The sequence below is a fragment of the Pseudophryne corroboree genome, chromosome 2 (genome assembly GCF_028390025.1).
Source record: "Pseudophryne corroboree isolate aPseCor3 chromosome 2, aPseCor3.hap2, whole genome shotgun sequence".
Classification (NCBI taxonomy): domain Eukaryota; kingdom Metazoa; phylum Chordata; class Amphibia; order Anura; family Myobatrachidae; genus Pseudophryne; species Pseudophryne corroboree.
In genome coordinates, this window is record NC_086445.1 from 1013258908 (window position 1) to 1013280660 (window position 21753).

Consider the following 21753-nt stretch of genomic DNA (forward strand, 5'->3'; position numbering starts at 1 on the left):
GGGCATTTAACCACTAACAATAAATCTACCTACAATATGTGGACTTATCCCTGTAACTGTTATTATTACAGTATTTCACTAAAGTAATTTGAGTTGCTGAACCTTCAGATAAAAGAAACATTAAGCTGCTATAACTTCTGGATGCAGCAAATTTGCTGGCTAATGGGAAAAACCATGTGCACTGCAGGGGGGCAGATATAACATTTGCAGAGAGTTAGATTTGGGTGGGTTTATTGTTTCTGTGTAGGATAAACACTGGTTGCTTATTTTTTGCACTGCTATTTAGATTTCAGTTTGAACACACCCCACCCAAATCTAACTCTCTCTGCACATGTTACATCTGCCCCACCTGCAGTGCACATGGTTTTTCCCATTAGCTAATAAATTTGCTGCTGCAATCAGAGCTGAATTAGGCCCTGTGTATTTGGCACTGTGAAGGGTTAGAGGCCTTGCAGTGGAGCTTCCAGCTTTCTTATCATGCATTGTAATATTTCCTATGTTCTGGTACTGTGTGCTCTGCTCCATCCAGGTAAACCACAATGCAGTGTGGACATCACAGAGCGTGAAGATTGTGGTTATCTCGGGATAAGCGCTGATGAATGCTATTCCAGAGGATGCTGCTTTAATTCAAGTGTTCCAGGGGTTAAATGGTGTTTTTACCCCAAAAGCACAGGTAGAGTATAGAGTGCAGTGGTAGAGTGGGAGCATGTAATGCTATTGATTACAGATTTGATGGGAAACAAACATGAATTAGCTCCATAGTTCTAAGAGTTTCTCTTGTGTATCCCTTATTCTTGGCCATGGTCCCACAGTATATAAGAAATTGTCATTTTTTTAAGTGGAAATTTCCGGTTATCCGCTGTTGTACATAGTTTGACTGTTCCTTTAAAAAATGTAAAAAAAAAATTATACTTGACTTTAACACAGCAGAACCCAAATGATCAGTTGACCGAAGGAGCTAAATTGCCCTATGATCTAGCTAAATTGCCCCATTTTATTAAAGAAACCTTAAGGTGCTGTAACTTCTGGATGTTTCCTTCCTGTATCAACAGGAAGTGACAAAAAACAATGTAATGTGGAACCGTACAGCAGAAGGGATTGTGGCTTCCCCACAATAAGTGCTGCAGAATGTAAGAAGAGGAATTGTTGCTATGACTCCAGCATTCCTGGGGTTAACTGGTGTTTCTTCTCAAAGTCACAAGGTATGGAGCTGCTGTGTAATTACTCACAAGTCATTATAGTTATGATGCTCACACCTCTTAAAATGGATACACACAGAAGTGCCCTACACACTTACAGATTATCTGTCCAATCTTTTCTAGTTGAAATGAAAATCTGGTAATTTTATGGGAGTAAATGTCATTTGACCATTTGCTCCCAAACACTGGAAAACATACAAAAATGGTCATTCAGATTAATTGGTTGAGTCAGTTTCATTTAGCCAATTTATCTGAACTACCTTTTATTGTATGTTTTCTGGACTTTAGGAGCAAATAGTTGATTGTCGTTTGCTCACAGATATTAGCAGATTTTTGTTCCAAACAGCTAGATTGGACAAAGTATTATAGCGTGCATCTAACTTAAATAGTAACATATAATAATTTATTGGAATCTTTAGTCATGATGTACATAGGTGATAAAGCCTCCCAGGTATATAGATCCATCAGTAAAGCTGGGTATGCACTATATAATTATCTGGCAGACCATCTGTCCAACACTGGCTGGTTGGAATGGAAATCTGGTATCTATGAGAGCAAATTATAATCAACCATTTACTCCCAAACACTAAAAAATGGTAATTCAAACAAATTGGTTAAAATTTGGGTTTAACCAGTTTGATTGTATAATACTTGAAATTTAATTGACCTTTGCTCCTATACATTACCAGATATTCATTCCAACCATCCAGATTGGATAGATAGCCTGCCAGATAATTGTATAGCGCAGTGGTTCTCAAACTGTCCTCAGGACCCCACACAGTGCATGGTTTGCAGGTTCCCAGCAAATGCACAGGTGTATTAATTACTCACTGACACATTTTAAAAGGTCCACAGGTGGAGCTAATTATTTCACTTGTGATTCTGTGAGGTGACCTGCAAAACACGCACTGTGTGGGGTCCTGAGGACCGAGTTTGAGAACCTGTGGTATAGCGTATGCCCAGGATAACTAAGTTATGCTATTTCTTGTATGATGTCACACAAATGGGTGGGCAGATAGAGAGCAACCACCGCCCACTCATGCATTCTTGCCAACTGATGTGAAGTTCCAGGGGGTAATCTCGGTTATAAAGGAAAGTATCTGGAAATTGTTCTTCCTTCCTTTTGTCCCTAGTTTAAAAAAAAAATTGACCAACTCCATGTATTCAGTATGATATCCCAGCTGATGGGATGCCAGCAGTCAGAATACAATTGCCGGCATCCTGATAGTGTAATTCCTGACTGTTCCCTTCTCTCCCCTACACCCTAATACTAACAATCCCTTTCTGCAGCCTAACTTTATCCATCCATCTTGGTGTCTGATGCTAACATCCCATTGATGGTGCCTAAACCTAATGTCACCTTATGCGCAGCTTAATCCTAACCATCCCCCCATAGTAGAGATGAGCGTATTCGGTTCTCGGAGAACTGAACCCTTCCGGACTTTGCCTTCCGCGTTCGGTTCCGAGCCAGGCTCGGGTTATCCCGCCTGACTCGGATACCCGAAAGCGGCAAAACATCATCATCCCGCTGTCAGATTCTTGTGGGATTTGGATTCCATATAAGGAGCCGCGCGTCACTGCTATTTTCACTCCAGTCTCGGAGAGTGTATTGAGATGACGTGTCCTCGGGAAAGTGGGGTCGCGAGTCTTGTGCTGTGCTGTCCAGTGTAGTCAGTGTTGGTGTCCTCTGCTGCCATATATCCAGTGGAGCTGTATAAAGTGGTATTGTGCTGCATTAGACCAGTGGTAGTGTCCTGTATCATCAGTCATTCCAGTGACGAGGCAGTCAGTGGTATACGCTGCTGCTTATGACAGTGTGAAGAGTGCCTGTAGGGTGGGATGAATCACCTAGTATTATAATAGCTCCAAATAAAAGGGTTATTATCCAAATACATTTTACAGGCTTTGCTGTGTGTGTGTGGTTTAGGGGTACGCTATCCTGTGCCACCAATATTGTGCGTGTATTATAGCTGGGCAAATTCCAGCACGTCCCATGTTTGTGCCGCACACTTGTTTCGCTTAGCTTAGTCATACAGCCACCTCGGTGCAACTTTTAAGCCTAAAAACAATATTGTGAGGTATTCAGAATAGACTGGAAATGAGTGGAAATGAATGTTATTGTGGTGAATACCATAGGAGCAAAATTACCCCCACATACTGTGATTTTAGCTGTGTTTACATTTTTTTTCAAAAATCATCCAGAGCCAAAACACGAAAGTAGAATTAGAACCAAAATATAAAAAGTGCCCGCCGCACACCTCTACCCCATAGGGCTTCAAACCTAACCTCCCACAGTGGCGCTGAACCCTAATCCCACCGGTGACACCTAAACCCCCCTAAGCATAAACCATCTGCTATACCTACAAACGGATTGCCAGCTGTCGGCAATCTGACTGCAGGAATCCCAACAACTGGAATCTTCACTGCATCCCAACTCCACAACCTTTCCTTTTTCTGAATATTGAGTGCAATACTTAGTGTTCTTATTCTCTGTGGTAAGATATATGGAAAATAATTATTTACATGTGAAAATATATAATTTAAGTGGGATTCATCAAACATTAGAGTTTTCTATGTATCTGGGACATGTTTGCAATGTTTTCAATTATGTGTTTGGCACTGTCCAGGTTTAGAGTATTTGCAGTAGAGCTCCCAACTTTCTTGTCATGCATTGTAATATTTCCTATTGTCCTGATGTGTGCTCTGCTCCATCCAGATAAACAGCAATGTAGTGTGGACACCACAGAGCGTGAAGATTGCGGTTATCCCGGGATAAGTGATAAGGAATGCTATTCCAGAGGCTGCTGCTTTAATTCAAGTGTTCCAGGAATTAAATGGTGTTTTTACCCTAAAAGCAAAGGTATAGAGTAGAGTGGGAGCATGTAATGCTATTGATTACAGATTTGATGGTGCACAAACATGAATTAGCCCCATAGCTCTAAAAGTTTCTCCTGTGTATCCCTTATTCTTGGTCATGGTCACACAGTATACTGTATAAGAAAATGTCATTGTTTAAGTGGAAATTTCCACTTAATCAGCTGTTGTACGAGGTTTATCTGTTCCTAAAAAAAAAAAATACAAATTATACTTTGATTTTAACACAGCAGAACCCAAATGATCAGTTGACCGAAGGAGCTAAGGGGGTCATTCAGAGTTGATCGCTAGCTGCCGTTGTTCGCAGTGCAGCGTTAAGGCTAAAAATCGGAATTTCTGCACATGCGTATGGGGTGCAGTGCGCATGCGCGACGTACTTTCACAAAAAACTATGTAGTTTCACACAAGGCCGAGCGACTCTTTTCAGTCGCTCTGTTGATCGGTGAGTGATTGACTGACAGGAATGGGGCGTTTCTGGGAGGTAAATGACCGTTTTCCGGGAGTGTGCTAAAAAATGCAGGCGTGTCAGATAAAAACGCAGGCGTGCCTGGGGAAATGGGGGAGTGGCTGGCCGTGTTTGTGACGTCAAAACAGGACCTAAACTGACTGAAGTGATCGCACTCTAGGAGTAGGTCGGCAGCTACTCAGGAACTGCATGGAAAAATTTCAGCTCTGCTCTGCTAACCTTTCATTCACACTTCTGCTAAGATCCACTCCCAGAGGGCGGCTGCTTAGTGTTTGCACTGCTGCTAAAAGCAGCTAGCAAGCGATCAACTCGGAATGAGGGCCTAAATTGCCCTGTGATCTAGCTAAATTGCCCCTTTTTATTACAAAGAAACATTAAGCTGCTGTAACTTCTGGATGTTTCCTTACTGCATCAACAGGAAATGACAAACAATGTAACGTGGAACCGTACAGCAGAAGGGATTGTGGCTACCCCACAATAAGTGCTGCACAATGTAAGAAGAGGAATTGTTGCTTCGACTCCGGCATTCCTGGGGTTAACTGGTGTTTCTTCTCCAAGTCACAAGGTACGGAGCTGCTGTGTAATTACTCACAAGTCATTATAGTTATATGACGCTCACACCTCTTAAGCTGGATACACACAGAAGTGCCCTACACAGTTATAGATTATCTGTCCAATCTTTTCTAGTTGTAATATTTCCTATTGTCCTTCTCGTGTGCTCTGCTCCATCCAGATAAACAGCAATGCAGTGTGGAAATCACAGAGCGTGAAGATTGCGGTTATCCCGGGATAAGTGCTAAGGAATGCTATTCCAGAGGCTGCTGCTTTAATTCAAGTGTTCCCGGGGTTAAATGGTGCTTTTACCCCAAAAGCACAGGTAGAGTATAGAGTGCAGTGGAAGAATGTAGTCCTATTGATTATAAATTTGATGGCGCAAAAACATGAATTAGGCCTATAGCTTTAAGGCTGGGTACACACTGTCCATTTTGCACTTGATAAATAGTACGAGATGCCGGATTTTTATTGTCCTTTAATTATATGGCTCCACAAGAGATCCGTAGCGCCCCTTACACAGTACATAATGAAATGAGCAAACATAACAGCACTTACAGTTCAAGACAATATAGGACAGGTATGGAAAACCAGGGGTTAGGTGCCATCAAAGGGAGTATGGAGTCTAAGTTAGAAAAGGAAAGGCACATGAGGAAAGAAGGCCCTTCTCTTGCGAGATTACAATCTAAAAGGTGAAGGGCTGACACAGAAGGGGTAGACAGTCGGCATAAAAAAGGATTGTGAGGAGAGTTGATTGGGTTTGGTGAAGATGTGGGTCTTTAGAGCCCATTTGAAGTTTTGTGGAGAGTCTGATGGGGAGAGGTAAAGAATTCCAGAGATGGGAAACAACATGTGCAAAATCTTGTAGGTATGAGTGGGAGGAGGTAATAATTTTGGCAGATGAGGCAGCATGCATTCACAGATCAAAGAGGATGTAAAGAGATGAGATCAGATGTGAGAAATAGAAGTTTGGGTGAGGGCTTTGTAGGTGAGTGAGAAGCTTGAATTGGATTCTGAATGGGATGGGTAGCCAGTGGAGGTTCTGCAAGAGGGTAGGTGGATGTAGTACATTTGAGGAAGATGCGATGGGCAGCAGCATTGAGGATAGATTGGAGTGGAGAGGCATTTTTCAGGGAGGCCAGGTAGGAGGAGATTACAGTAGTCCAATCTGGAGGTGACAGTGAGGGGTTGAGGGTCTTAGTAGCGTCCTGGGTGAGAGAGGGTCTGATCCTTGATGGTTTTTGAGATGAAAACCGTAGGTTTGTGAGGTGCTGTATGTGTGGTTTGAAGGAGAGGGAGGCATCAAGGATTACTCCAAGACTGCGCACTTGGAGGCTAGAAGAGATAGTAGTGCCATCAATGTATAATGAAATTGTGGGAGGGAAGATGATCAGCTCAGTCTTAGACATGTTAAGTTTAAGAAAGTGCTGGGACATCCAGGAAGAGATAGCAGAGAGACAGTTGGAGATACGAGTGAGGAGAGCAGGGGAGAGGTCTGGAGAGGACAGGTAGATTTGAGTATCATCAGCTGTAGAGATGATAGTTAGTCAAAAGAGCTAATGAGCTCACCTAGGGAGAGATGTACTAAGCCTGAAAAGTGATAAATATCACTGATAAAGCACCAGCCAATTGGCTCCTAACTGCCATGTCACAGGCTGTGTTTGAAAAATGACAGTTAGGAGCTGATTGGCTGGTGCTTTATCAGTGATATTTATCACTTTTCAAGCTTAGTACATTTGGCCCCTAATGAGGATGTGTAGAGAGAAGAGGAGAGGCCCAAAAACAGGACCTTGGGACACCTACAGGTAGAAGTGTGTGTAGGGGGGAGGTGGAGTCATGAGAGGAGACAGAAGGAACGGTCAGAAAGAAAGGAGAGAGCAGGATCATGCAGACCGAGGGAGTAAAGGATTTGCAGGAGGAGAAGTTTGTCCACTGTTAAAAGCAGCGGAGAGGTCAAGGAGAATAGTCAGAGTAGTGGCCGTTAGATTTAGCAGCAAGGAGGTCATTGCAAACTTTTGTCAGGGCAGTTTCAGTGGAGTGCATAGGACAGAAACCAGACTGGAAAGGGTTAAGCAGTGAGTGGGAGGAAAGAAAGACAGTGAGGTGGTTTTAGACAATATGCACAAGGAGTTTGGAGGCAAAAGGGAAAAGAGAGATTGGTTGGTAGTTGGAGAGAGTGGTAAGATCAAGGATAGGTGTTAAGAATAGGGGAGACAAGTGCATGCTTGAAGGCAGAGGAGGGTACAGTGCCTGAGATAGAGATTGAAGAAGAGAGGAAGCGGAGATGTGCAATGTTGGCAATTATATATTTGGCACTGTCAAGGGTTAGAGTACTTGCAGTAGAGCTCTTAACTTATCATGCATTGTAATATTTCCTATTGTCCTGATGTTTACTCCGCTCCATCCAGACAAAAAGCAATGTAGCGTTGACATCAAAGAGCGAGAGGATTGCGGATTTCCCGGGATAAAAGCTAAGGAATGCTATTCCAGAGGCTGCTGCTTTAATTCAAGTGTTCCAGGGATTAAATGGTGTTTTTACCCCAAAAGCACAGGTAGAGTATAGAGTGCAGTGGTAGAGTGGGATCATGTAATGCTATTGGTTACAGATTTGATGGTGCACAAACAGGAATTAGCCCCATAGCTCTAAGAGTTTCTCCTGTGTATCCCTTATTCTTGGCCATGGTCACACAGTATACTGTATAAGAAAATGTCATTGTTTTAAGTGGAAATTTCCACTTAATCAGCTGTTGTACATGGTTTATCTGTTCCTAAAAAATAAAATAAAAAATACAAACTATACTTTGATTTTAACACAGCAGAACCCAAATGATCAGTTGACCGAAGGAGCTAAGGGGGTCATTCAGAGTAGTTCGCAGTGCAGCGTTAAGGCTAAAAATCGGAATTTCTGCACATGCGTATGGGGTGCAGTGCGCATGCGCGACGTACTTTCACAAAAAACTATGTAGTTTCACACAAGGCCGAGCGACTTTTCAGTCGCTCTGTTGATCAGTGAGTGATTGACAGGAATGGGGCGTTTCTGGGAGGTAAATGACTGTTTTCCGGGAGTGTGCTAAAAAACGCAGGCGTGTCAGATAAAAACGCAGGCGTGCCTGGGGAAATGGGGGAGTGGCTGGCTGAATGCTGGGCGTTTTTGTGACGTCAAAACAGGAACTAAACTGACTGAAGTGATCGCAATCTAGGAGTAGGTCGGCAGCTACTCAGGAACTGCATGGAAAAATTTCAGCTCTGCTCTGCTAACCTTTCATTCACACTTCTGCTAAGATCCATTCCCAGAGGGCGGCGGCTTAGTGTTTGCACTGCTGCTAAAAGCAGCTAGCAAGCGATCAACTCGGAATGAGGGCCTAAATTGCCCTGTGATCTAGCTAAATTGCCCCTTTTTATTACAAAGAAACATTAAGCTGCTGTAACTTCTGGATGTTTCCTTACTGCATCAACAGGAAATGACAAACAATGTAACGTGGAACCGTACAACAGAAGGGATTGCGGCTACCCCACAATAAGTGCTGCAGAATGTAAGGAGAGGAATTGTTGCTTCGACTCCAGCATTCCCGGGGTTAACTGGTGTTTCTTCTCCAAGTCACAAGGTATGGAGCTGCTGTATAATTACTCACAAGTCATTATAGTTATATGCTGCTCACACCTCTTAAGCTGGATACACACAAGTGCCCTACACACTTACAGATTATCTGTCCAATCTTTTCTAGTTGTAATATTTCCTATTGTCCTGATGTGTGTTCTGCTCCATCCAGATAAACAGCAATGCAGTGTGGACATCACAGAGCGTGAAGATTGCGGTTATCCCGGGATAAGTGCTAAGGAATGCTATTCCAGAGGCTGCTGCTTTAATTCAAGTGTTCCTGGGGTTAAATGGTGTTTTTACCCCAAAAGCACAGGTAGAGTATAGAGTGCAGTGGTAGAGTGGGAGCATGTAGTGCTATTTATAACTGGTTTGATGGTGCACAAACATGAATTATGCCCATAGTGGTAAGATTTGCTTGTGTATCCCTTATTCTTAACCATGGTCACAGTATATAAGAATGTCATTGTTTAATTGGAAATTTCCTGTTATCAGCCGATGTTCAAAGTTTGTTCAACTGTTTGATTAACTGCTACTAAAAAAAAATTATACTTTGTGATTTTAACACAGCTGAACCCAAATGATCTAAAAAGGAGCTAAATTGCCCTGTGATAAGTAAGCACTAGGCCATGTACGCTGCATGAACTATACTTCACTGAACAACATCTTCAACACAGGCAATTCTAATTACATGCAAGTAATGAAATCACACACACTTTTACATATCCAGATTATGCATCCGTGTCAAAGCCAGCCCTTACCAATTTGATGCCCTAGGCAAGATTTTGGCTGGTGTCCCCTAGCACTGCTGCTATTTCCACCTCTGACCCAGCACCCTTCTCCCAGCAAAGCACCAATAACACAGCAGCACAGATCACCACAGCAGCCAGCAACATCCATCACCCTTAAACCATAGCTATCCTTATTTTAGTGCCCTATGCCAGCAAGAGCATTGGTGATCCCATATTTGAAATTGGGACAGTGCACACTGAAGGAACACGGGCCAAAAACGGTTCTTGCTGGGAGTAGGCATGGCCACACAACAGTACCCCCAATAAAAATTCCGCCACACACTAGTATGTTATTCAGTGTCCCTTATTCACATTACACCTCACAGTAGTACTTACCGTGATGCTCCTTGTTGACATTATACCACACCATAACAATCCTTGTTGACATTACACCACACCGTATCACTCCTTAGTCTCATTACACCACACAGTAGTGCCCATTATACACGTTACACCACACAGTGTTTGTGCTCCTTATTCACATAATGCCACACATTCCCCTTGCACATATGCCCCACATATTAATGCTATTCACATAATACCACTTGGTTGTGCCCCTCACATATATGCTCCACATTAGTAATGCTAGTGCTCTTTGTGGGTTGGGAGGCCGGATGGCACCATGGCTGCAGGGAGACAGTGTTGCTATCTCTGCAAAGGCCCATGTGAGGAGGAGCTGCTGTTGGTCATGCACAGCAGCCTTCCTCCCGTGGCCATTTTTAAAGTTACTCGTCGCCCTCACTTAACTGCTTTCAGAGTCCTGGCTTGTAAGCTGCCGGCTCCCAACGGAGTTCTGATCACGGTAGCTAGCCCAAAGCAGGACCTGATGGGTCTAGCGAGTGGTGGACTCGGGTGCAAAAATATATTCACCCACCCACCCGCTAGAGCAGGGATGGGGAACCTTCAGCCCTCCAGCTGTTGAACTATACATCCTAGCATGCCCTGCAACAGTTTTAGCATGGCCAAATGGCAAAACTGTAGCAAGGCATGCTGGTATTTGTAGTTCAACATCAACATCATCTGGAGGACCGAAGGTTCCCCATCCCTGTGCTAGAGTAAGGCACTTAACAGGCTGCTATAAGTGTGTGTGCGCAATCCACAGCGGCACTTTCCCCAGATGCTTCCTCCCTTGTGTGTCCCAAATGCCCACAGTGTTTCCCTGTTATCCCCTCTCAACAGCAACATGTTCCCCACATCCCCACTACACATCACATAACTGCACTACATCTCCCCTATATGCTGCACTACCTCACTAACCCTTCACACTGCATTAAATCCCTACACTACATACACACTTTACACTGCAATCAGTACACTAGTATGAGGCTCTAAATCACTACAATACATGCCCCTATATGTTGTAGTACATCTTTACACTACATCCGCCGTCTATGCTGCACTAAGGTCTATTTACTAAGCCTTGGCTGGAGATAAAGTACCAGCCAATCGGCTTCTAACTGCCATTTTTCAATCAGACTGTAACATGGTAGTTAGAAGCAGATTGGCTGGGACTTATTCTCTGTCCACTGTATCTCAGCCCAAGGCTTAGTAAACAGACCCCTAAATCGCTACACTACATCCCCCTATACACTGATCTATATCACTAGACTAAATACCCCCCCATATGCCGCACTACATGACTGCACTATATTCCCCACAATAACATTTATCACATCCTTGTGCCACCTCCAACATTAACTTATCATGATGAAGTCCTCTCTGTACACCGGCGTTTCAAGGGCAACACTGCAATATTGTAGAGTGATAGGAGGAGGTCAGGCCCTGGGAGAGAGCTGGGTAGAGTAAACGAGAAAAGGAAGATGGGAGCAGGGCTTGGTTCTATGACCAGGACAGCACTAGGTGGAGTGTAAGTGGGAGCTGGCTGAGGGGGAAGTAGAGGGAAAGCAGTGGCAGGACTGAATGTCTGGAAGAAGGGGGGGGGGCGGGCTTTGTCTTCAGCCTAGTAAAGCTCTTGCTAGAGGAAATAGGGAACTGGCTGAGGGGAATAATGGGGCGTGGTCTGATCTTCTGGATAGGACAGAGCAGGTTAGAAGGGGGGCAGGGCTGGCTGTGGGTAATAAGGGGGTGGGGCTTGGTCCTCTGACTGGATCAGATCAGGGAGAAGGGAAGCGGGGACTAGCTGAGGGGAGAAAGTAGGCAGGACCTGATACTCCATCTGAACCAGAGAAGGGTAGAGAAGAATCGGGGGGGCTGGCTGAGGGTAAGGAGGGGGATGAAGCCTACTTCTTTCCCGAGCAGGGTATAGGGGAATAGAGGACGGGAAGAAGTGTGCAGAGCTTGGTCCTATGACAGTGAGAGCAGACCCGCATAGGGCTGAAGGGGACTGGCCTAGTCATATTGACAAGAGTGAGATAAAGAGGGTGGGCTAAAGGGAGCTGGCCTGGTCCTGTAGACAGGAGGAAGAAGGTGACTGTTCTGTCCTGCAGTAGCTGTCGTCTAAGAGGGAACCCGTTCTCTCCCTGCCCAGACCACACTGCTCTCCCTGCTTTCGACCCCACTGCAATCACTAACATAACAGGCTGCGGGTCTGCACTGTCCACTGTCTCTAGGCAGGCAAGAATGCCCTTTGGCATTTCAAATGCCCATGGCAATTGCCTAGCTTGCCTATAGCTAGGGCTAGCTATGATCAGGGTAAATACAGATTGGGAGTGGATTTTGTTCACTATTTTTAGTAGAGATGTGCAGGTTTGGATTTACCGATTTCACCTGGCTCTAAAAAGGGTGTCTTATTGGCTCTCAGATGTCACGCGTTTAGGATAGTCAATAAGAAAAATCGGGATAAATCTGAACTTGTGTTAATTTTGGCATGAAGGACAAAGTAAATTAACCTGCATATCTAATTTTTTGAGAATGCTTTGTATCTCTTCACCTGGATCTAGAGACATTAATACAGTATGTGATGCACATTATCTTGTAACACTACATGACACCCATACCTTTAAGTAGTAACATACAATAAATAAGTGATGGGGGGCCTTCAATCATGATGCGTGCTAGTAATAAAGCCTTCTAGGTACATAGAGCCATCAGTAAAGCTAGATATACTATACCAGAGCCAGCTTAAGGTCCACATGGACCTGGAGCTGAAATGTAGGAAGGGCCTAATGTGTGCTACTGTAGGGGGTGTGACAGCACTGAGGAGGTGTATTCTACATAAGCGGCATGGCCAGTACTTTGACTAGCATGATGGAGGACATGGCTACCGTGTACAATCCACTACCGCAATAAAAAAAACTATTTTATATAAATATTACACACACTCGTATGTCTATCTATCCACCCACCCATCTTCATGGCTTCAGGGTCCTATCATAATGTGCAACCGGTTGAGACAAATACTGAAACAATGGTGTAATCCAGTGGTTCCCAAACTTCCTTGGATCATGGTCGAACCCCCTAGGTCCCAGCAGGAATACACTGAAAAGCTATGCTTTTTGGGGTTTGGTACATAATGGTCACTTCTGGCCGCTTGCCAGTAGAACTCAATCGCCTTCAGAAAAAGATGAGGAGGAAGGTAAGTGTTATGAAGGGCAGGAGTGGAAGAAAGGAGGTGGCAGGAAAAAACCTATGGCAAGAGATATAGTGGTTTGTGGCACAGGGGAAAGGGGAGTGGTGAGAGTAAATGGTAAAAGGTGGGGCATCAGATATAAAAGGAGTAATGAGCAGAAGAAGAAAAAAGTATAAGACACATGGCCCAGGGTGACATGGAAACATATATTGATGACTGGATGGCTAACATAGTAACATAGTATCTAAGGTTGAAAAAAGACAATTGTCCATCGGGTTCTACCTATTTGTGGTCTCCTATGCACGATTATTTTGTATAAAATTTTGACTGAAGTTGCTGACTGCCGTTCCGATTAACCCCTCTTTTTTTATAATAACCATAGTGTGTGACTATGCCCCGTAATCCTGGATATCCTTATCCATTAGGAATTTATCTAACCCATTCTTAAAGGTGTTGACTGAGTTGGCCATTACAACTCCCTCAGGCAGGGAATTCCAAACACGTATCGTCCTTACCGTAAAAAAGCCTTTACGCCGTATTGTGTGGAATCTCCTCTACTCTAACCCGAGCGAGTGTCCATGAGTTCTCTGTGTTGATCTAACCAAAAACAGGTCCTGCGCAAGATCTGTATATTGTTCCCTTCTATATTTGTAAATGTTGATCATGTCTCCTCTTAATCTTCTCTTTTCCAGTGTAAACATGCCTAGTCTTGCAAGCCTTTCCTCGTATTCCAGCGTCTCCATACCCTTAATTAGTTTGGTCGCCCGCCTTTGAACCTTTTCTAGCTCCAGCATATCCTTTTTGTAGTAAGGTGCCCAGAATTGTACACAGTATTCAAGGTGTGGCCTCACAAGTGATTTATATAACTGGAGTTTAATACTCTCGTACCTAGCATCAATTCCCCATTTTATGCATGCTAATATCTTATTAGCCTTCTTTGCTGCAGTCCTACTTTGGGTACTACTGCTTAGTTTGCAATCTATGAGGACACCCAAGTCCTTTTCCAGTACAGAATCCCCTAATTTTACCCCATTTAGTAGGTAGGTGTTAGTTTTGTTCTTGTTACCACAGTGCATTACCTTACACTTGTCTGTATTGAAGCACATTCTCCATTTCGCTGCCCAAGCTTCTAATTTAACGAAGTCATTCTGAAGCGACTCAGCATCCCCCTCCGCATTTATAACTTTACACAATTTGGTATCATCTGCAAAAATTGACACCATGCTCTCTAGACCTTCTGTTAGGTCATTAATGAAAATATTGAACAATAGCGGTCCTAATACTGAGCCTTGTGGCACACCACTTAGCACTTCAGTCCAAGTTGAAAAAGATCCATTAACCACAACGCACTGCTTCCTATTATCTAACCAGTTTTTGACCCAAGTGCATATTGTGCTTCCTAGCCCTGATTCTTGTAGCTTGTAGATAAGTCTCATGTGTGGTACAGTATCGAACGCTTTGGCAAAATCTAAAAAGATTACATCCACCTCTTTTACCCTGATCTAGGTTTGCGCTTACTGTTTCATAAAAGCCAAGTAAGTTGGTTTGACAGGATCTGTCCTTCATAAACCCATGTTGATTGCTTTTAATAACCTTATTGACTTCAAGGAACTTTTGAATACTATCTTAGAATACCTTCCAATACTTTCCCCACTATAGATGTAAGACTAACTGGTCTATAATTACCTGGTTCAGCTTTACTTCCCTTTTTGAATATAGGCACTACTTCCGCTATACGCAGGTCTTTGGGAACCATACCTGATATTACTGAATCCTTAAAGATCAAAAATAGTGGTTTTGCAAGTTCAGAATGAAGCTCCATTAGAACCCTTGGGTGAATACCATCGGGACCTGGTGACTATACACTCCATTAGTATGTGTAGTGATATACATACTAATGGGGGTGGGGGGATGGTGTATATAAACAAAGAGGGGAGGGGGACATGGTGACACACTGGGGCCTAGGGGGTAACATGGGGATACACATGGGCATGGGAGGGACATGGTGGCACAAACACACTGGGTCTTGGGGGTGAAGGAGACATGGTGACACTAGGGGGGGGCCTGGGTCTTGGACATGTTGACAGTGTGGGGGAGGGGGACATGCTTACAATAGATCACTAGGGTTGTGGGGAACATGATGGCGTGCAAGTGCAAACGGCGGAGGTGGGCTCCGGGAGTGATGGATTGCCTTGCATGCCCTCCCATTTTACCCAGCTGCGGAACAAGTAAAAAATTGCAGAAAAACGAAATGGAGTGTGCTTGTATGGTGAGAGTGCGATCCCAGTGCCGACCCTGCTTTACAAATGGTGGATGTGTTATAAAATGTGTTTCATTTGTCTTTTAAACTGTTGACAATATGATAAAACATGAAAACATTGAAAGCTTCACGGTTTCAATGAAATCTTGTTATAAATGCCTTGTGTGCCACAGCTACACCATGTGTGTAAAAAAAAAAAAAAAAAAAAAAAAAAAAAATATATATATATATATATTTTTTTATTTATTTATTTTTTACACACGGTGTAGGTGTGGCGCACAAGGCATTTATAACAAGAATTCATGGAAACAGTGATGCTTTCATCATTTCAATATTAAATCATATAGTCATCAGGTTAAAAAAATGTTTTATGGTGCTTGCATACCTGCCTTGTGCAGAAGCAGTGGTCTGCAGGAGGACACAGCAGTACTGAGTATTCAGCTACAGCCAGCCAGTGCAACCTTCATAGAGCTGCTTATGGGTGAGGTGGTGGTGGGGTCACCTAGATGACATAAGATGCGGAAGAGGCAACGCCATAAGACGTGGGCATGATGCTGCGCAGTGAGGGTTAGTAAAGCCTTCTACTGCAGCAGCATGAGATGTCGGGACTGCGCACAGTGGGGGCAGATGTAGTGTTGCAAATGCTGCCGGCGGAAGGGGTGTTGGAGTGGGCAGCGGCCACTGGGCTTTCAGTGGGCGGGACCTCACATGGCCGCTGATACGCAGACGTTCTGTGTAGCAGAAAACTTTCCTGCCTACATCAGCATAGCTAATGCTGTGGGCCTTTTTTAATGGGTGGCCTGGAGCTGCAGCTCTACCCGCACCATTGTTATTCACTATACATTGTTGGCACTATGCCACAGGTTCTTAAACTCTGTTCTCAGGACCACACACATTACATGTTTTCTAGATCACCTCACAGAATCACTAGTGAAATAATTAGCTCCATCTTTGGATCTCATAGAATAGGTCAGTGAGTGATGAATACACCTGCTAGGGGATCTGGAAAATGAGAGCTGTGTGGGGTCCTGAGGATAGTTTGAGAACCACTGCACTATACAATTATCTGGCAGACCATCTGTCTGATAGGAATGAATATCTTGTAATGTATGAGAGCAAATCACAATCAACCATTTACTCCCAAACACAGGAAAATGGACAAAGATAGTTGTTCAAACAAACTGGTTAAATATTTGGTTTAACCAACTTGTCTGACAATTTTTCACCATTATCCAGTGTTTAGGAAAAATAGTTGGTACATGACCAGATTTTCATTCCAACCAGACAGATGATCTGCCAGATAATTGTATAGTGTATGCCCAACTTACCTGTCACTTATACTCTTTCTTTTATGATGTCAAACAAATGGGCATATAGAGAGCAAGCACACTCATGCATTGTTGCCAACTGATGTTAATTTCCAGAGTGCAATCTAAGGTAACAATGTTTTCTATGTATCTGGGACATGTTTGCAATGTTACCAATTATGCAGTAGGCACTGCCAAGGGTTAGAGTGCTTACAGTAGAGCTCCCAACTTTCTTGTCATGCATTGCAATATTTATGTCCTGATGTGTGCTCTACTCCATCCAGGTAAACAGCAATGTAGTGTGGACATCAAAGAGCATGATTGTGGTTTTCCCGGGATAAGCTCTAAGGAATGCTATTCCAGAGGCTGCTGCTTTAATTCAAGTGTTCCCGGGGATAAATGGTGTTTTTACCCCAAAAGCACAAGTATAGAGTAGAGTGGGAGCATGTAATGCTATTGATTACAGATTTGGTGGTGCACAAACATGAATTGGGCGCATAGCTCAGTTTATCTTGTGTATCCCTTATTCTTGGCCAGACAGTATATTAGAAAATGCCATTGTTTAAGTGGAAATTTCCTGTTACCAGCTTTCCAAAGTTTGTTCAACTGTTTGATTAACTGTTAATGAAAAATTATAATTAGATTTTTTAACACCGCTGAACCCAAATGATCAGTTGACCGAAGGAGCTAAATTGCCCTATGATCTAGCTAAATTGCCCTATTTTATTAAAAACAAAAATTAAGCTGCTGTAACTTCTCGATGTTTCCTTACTGATTCAACAGCAAGTGACGTGAAACAATGTAACGTGGAACCGTACAGCAGAAGGGATTGCGGCTACCCCACAATAAGTGCTGCGGAATGTAAGAAGAGGAATTGTTGCTTTGACTCCAGCATTCCTGGGGTTAACTGGTGTTTCTTCTCCAAGTCACAAGGTATTGAGCTGCTGTATAGTTACTCACAAGTCATTATAGTTATATGACTCTCCCACCTCTTAAACTGGATACACACAGAAGTGTCCTACACACTTACAGATTATCTGTCCAATCTTCTCTAGTTGAAATGAAAATCTGGTAATTTATGGAAGTAAATGTCATTTTACCATTTGCTCCCAAACACTGGAAAACATAAACGGTCATTCAGATAAATTGGTTAAATCTGTTTCATTTGGCCAATTTATCTGTACTACCTTTATTGTATGTTTTCTGTACTTTAGGAGCAAATAGTTGATTGGCATTTGCTCCCAGATATTAGCAGATTTTTGTTCCAAACAGCTAGATTGGATAGAAAGTATTAGAGTGCATCCAACTTATATAGTAACATAATAATTTGTTGAATTTTCAGTCATGATGTACATGGGTGATAAAGCCTTCCAGGTACATAGATCCATCAGTATAGCTGGGTGTGCACTATATAATTATCTGACAGACCATCTGTCCAACACTGGCTGGTTGGAATGGAAATCTGGTATCTATGAGAGCAAATTATAATCAACCATTTACTCCCAAACACTAAATGGTCAAAAATGGAAATTCAAACAAATTGGTTTAATTTTGGGTTTAACCAGTTTGATATCTATCCAATCTGTCAATGGAAAATGGACAAAATAGTTGTTCAAACAAATTGGTTGAATATTTGGTTTAACCAACTTGTCTGACCTTTTTTTCTTTTTCCAATGTTTAGTAAAAATACATACATGGTAACATAGTTATTGAGGTTGAAAAAAGACAATGTCCATAGTTACATGATCAGATTGCAGTGCCAACCAGAAAGATTGGACAGATGGTCTGCCAGATACCTTACAGGTAAGCTGGGCATACACTATACAATTATGCTTTTTTTCTTTTTTCTTTTAATTCACACAAATGAGTGGGCATATAGAGCAAGCACCAACCACTCGTGCATATTTGCCAACTGATGGTAATTTTCAGGGGGCAATCTCGGATAAGTGTTTCCTGTGTATCTGGGACATGTTTGCAATATTGCTACTTATGTATTTGGCACTGTCAAGGGTTAGAGTACTTGCAGTAGAGCTCCCAAATTTCTTGTCATGCATTGTAATATCTCCTATTGTCCTGATGTGTGCTCTGCTCCATCCAGATAAACAGCAATGTAGTGTGGACATCACAGAGCGTGAAGATTGTGGATTTCCCGGGATAAGTGATAAGGAATGCTATTCCAGAGGCTGCTGCTTTAATTCAAGTGTTCCCGGGGTTAAATGGTGTTTTTACCCCAAAAGCACAGGTAGAGTATAGAGTGCAGTGGTAGAGTGGGAGCATGTAGTGCTATTGGTTACAGATTTGGTAGTGCACAAACATGAATTATGCCCATAGCTTTAAGAGCTTTCCTTGTGTATCCCTTATTCTTAGCCATGGCCAAACAGTATATGAGAAAATGTCTTTGTTTAAGAGAATTTTCTGTTATCAGCTGTTCAAAATTTCACTGCTTGATTAACTGTTCCTACAAAAAAAATGTATATATACTTATACTTTGTGATTTTGACACAGCTGAACCCAAAAGATTAGTTGACCAAAGGAGCAAAAATGCCCTGTGATAAGTAAGCACTAGGCCAGCAGTGGCCAACCTGTGGCTCTTGAGCCTCATGCGGCTCTTTCTTTATTCAAATGTGGCTCCCGACACTCGAAGTCACGTGACCACAACAGATTCGGAAACTGCTGCACTCCAGCCCGACAGGCAGCAGTACTACGGGGACTGAGAACTGAGAGAGTCTAGAGGTGAGACACCCACTGGCAAACAGAGGACACATAAAGGGCTGCTGCAACGGCACGAGGTGTGTTTTCGGTGGGGGGGGGGGGGGGGGGCTGTAGTGACACATGAGGGTCCTGGCAGGAGTGACACAGGAGTGTGCTAGCAGGAGTGACACATGAGGTAGCTGGCTGAAGTGACACATGGGGGAGCTGAAGTGTATTATGTGAATGTGGCTTTCTCAATATTTTAATGTGGATCTTTCTTTCTCAATTATTTAATGTGGAAGTGGCTTTTTAAATGTATTATGTTGGATCTGGCTTTAAAAATGTGTTTTATGTGGCTCTGGCTTTTTAAATGTATTTTATACGAGAGGCGTGGCCTAGCAGGCACAAGGCCACACCACATTTTTGCATGTGCGCCTGCGGCTCGATGTCGGCTCTTTGACGTGCCTAATAAGATTTTTGGCTCTTTGTTTCTGACTGGTTGGCCAACCCTGCACTAGGCCATGCAGGGGTGGAACGAGTGGAGCTTGATCTCCAGGTGCCGCTGGGGACAGAAGGCGCTGTCTCTGTAACAGAGCTGAGAGCCGGGATCTCGGGGTAGAAGATGACTGGAAGAGGGGGAATGGGTGGCTACCACACTGCCTGCATGTTCCATGTCACTGATTGCAGTGCAGAGTCCAGAGCAATGGAAAATAGACAAGTAGTTCTTGAAACAAATTGGTTGAATACTTGTCTGACAATTTTTCTACATTTTCCAGTGTTTAGGAAAAATAGTTGATACATGACCAGATTCTCATTCCAAACAGCCAGATTGGACAGATGGTCTGCCAGATAATTGTATAGTGTATGCCCAGCTTATCTGTCAGTTAAGCTCTTACTTTTATGATGTCACAGAAATTGGAGGGCATAAAGGGAGCAAGCACCGCCCACTCATGCATAGCTGCCAACTTATGGTAATTTCCAGAGGGTTATCTTGGATAACAGTGTTTCCTATTTATCTGGGACATGTTTGCAAAGTTGCCAATTATGTATTTGGCACGGTCAAGGGTTAGAGTACTTGCAGTAGAGCTCCCAACTTTCTTGTCATGTATTGTAATATCTCCTATTGTCCTGATGTGTGCTCTGCTCCATCTAGATCAGGCCTGACCAACCTGTGGCTCTCCAGCTCTTGTAAAACTATAAGTCCCATCATGCCTTGCCACAGTTTTGCTGTTAGGGAATGCTAAAACTGTGGCAGAGAATGCTGGGATGTGTAGTTTCACAACATCTGGAGAGCCACAGGTTGGCCAGGCCTGATCTAGATAAACAGCAATGCAGTGTGGATATCGCAGAGCGTGAAGATTGTGGTTTTCCCGGGATAAGCGCTAAGGAATGTTATTCCAGAGTCTGCTGCTTTAATTCAAGTGTTCACGGGGTTAAATGGTGGTTTTACCCCCAAAGCACAGGTAGGGTATAGAGTAGAGTGGGAGCATGTAGTGCTAATGATTACAGATTTAATGGGGCATAAACCTGAATTATGCCCATGGCTCAGGGGCATAGGCAGAACTTTGTGGTCCCCATAGCAACATTTTGAAGGGGGGGTCCCCCATCCCAATGCTTCTAGAGATACTTCTCTGCCACAGTTGTTTTATACCCTATAATAGTGCTCTAGTTCATTTTCTGAACTATAGTAGAACCTTATTTAATGCTATGCCCCACAGTAGTGGCCTAGTTTTTTTTTTTTTTTTTTTTTTTTGAATCGCATAAGTTCATCCTCTGTCACATTTCAGAGCTGCCAGTACACATTATGCCACACAGTACCCCAATTCACTAGAGATGAGCGGGTTCGGTTCCTCGGAATCCGAACCCGCCCGAACTTCATGGTTTTTTTACACTGGTCCGAGCGACTCTGATCTTCCCGCCTTGCTCGGTTAACCCGAGCGCGCCCGAACGTCATCATCCCGCTGTCGGATTCTCGCGAGGCTCGGATTCTATCGCGAGACTCGGATTCTATATAAGGAGCCGCGCGTCGCCGCCATTTTCACACGTGCATTGAGATTGATAGGGAGAGGACGTGGCTGGCGTCCTCTCCGTTTATAGAGAAGAGTGAGACTAGAGTAGAGAGAGACACAGTATTTACTTTAGTAATTTTGGGGAGCATTAGGAGGAGTACTACTACTTGCTGAAGTGATAGTGTGACTGTTTATCTGACTTGTGGGGGAGACAGTGGGGAGCAGTTAGAGTCTGAGAGCAGGAGTACATATTTTAACGTACAGTGCACACTTTTGCTGCCAGAGTGCCACACTGCCATTGTGACCACACTGACCACCAGTATATATTGTGATTGTCTGCTTAGGAGTACTACTTGCAAGTTGCTGATAGTGTGACCAGTGACCTGACCACCAGTTTAATCACCACCAGTTTAATATATATATATATATATATATATATATATATATATATATATATATATATATATATATATATAT

The 21753-nt window shown here is 43.3% G+C and overlaps 1 protein-coding gene across 50 annotated transcripts in view; it reads left to right on the forward strand.

Moving 5' to 3' along the window:
- The first annotated feature begins 420 nt into the window (after window positions 1-420).
- Window positions 421-21753, forward strand: part of LOC135050271 (uncharacterized) — a 466297-nt gene continuing 444964 nt past the window's right edge. For 39 of the 50 annotated variants that reach the window (XM_063956613.1, XM_063956631.1, XM_063956611.1 and 36 more), the window contains exons 1-10: window positions 421-673; window positions 1053-1202; window positions 3916-4059; window positions 4958-5104; window positions 5273-5416; window positions 7500-7643; window positions 8550-8696; window positions 8862-9005; window positions 17360-17509; window positions 18675-18818. In XM_063956613.1, coding sequence (XP_063812683.1) covers window positions 478-673; window positions 1053-1202; window positions 3916-4059; window positions 4958-5104; window positions 5273-5416; window positions 7500-7643; window positions 8550-8696; window positions 8862-9005; window positions 17360-17509; window positions 18675-18818 — 1510 coding nt within the window. In that variant the 5' untranslated portion in view covers window positions 421-477. Of the gene's footprint in view, window positions 674-1052; window positions 1203-3915; window positions 4060-4957; window positions 5105-5272; window positions 5417-7499; window positions 7644-8549; window positions 8697-8861; window positions 9006-17359; window positions 17510-18674; window positions 18819-20586; window positions 20731-21753 lie in introns of all 50 variants that reach the window. The other 11 variants (XM_063956620.1, XM_063956639.1, XM_063956612.1 and 8 more) reach the window with 10 other exon arrangements.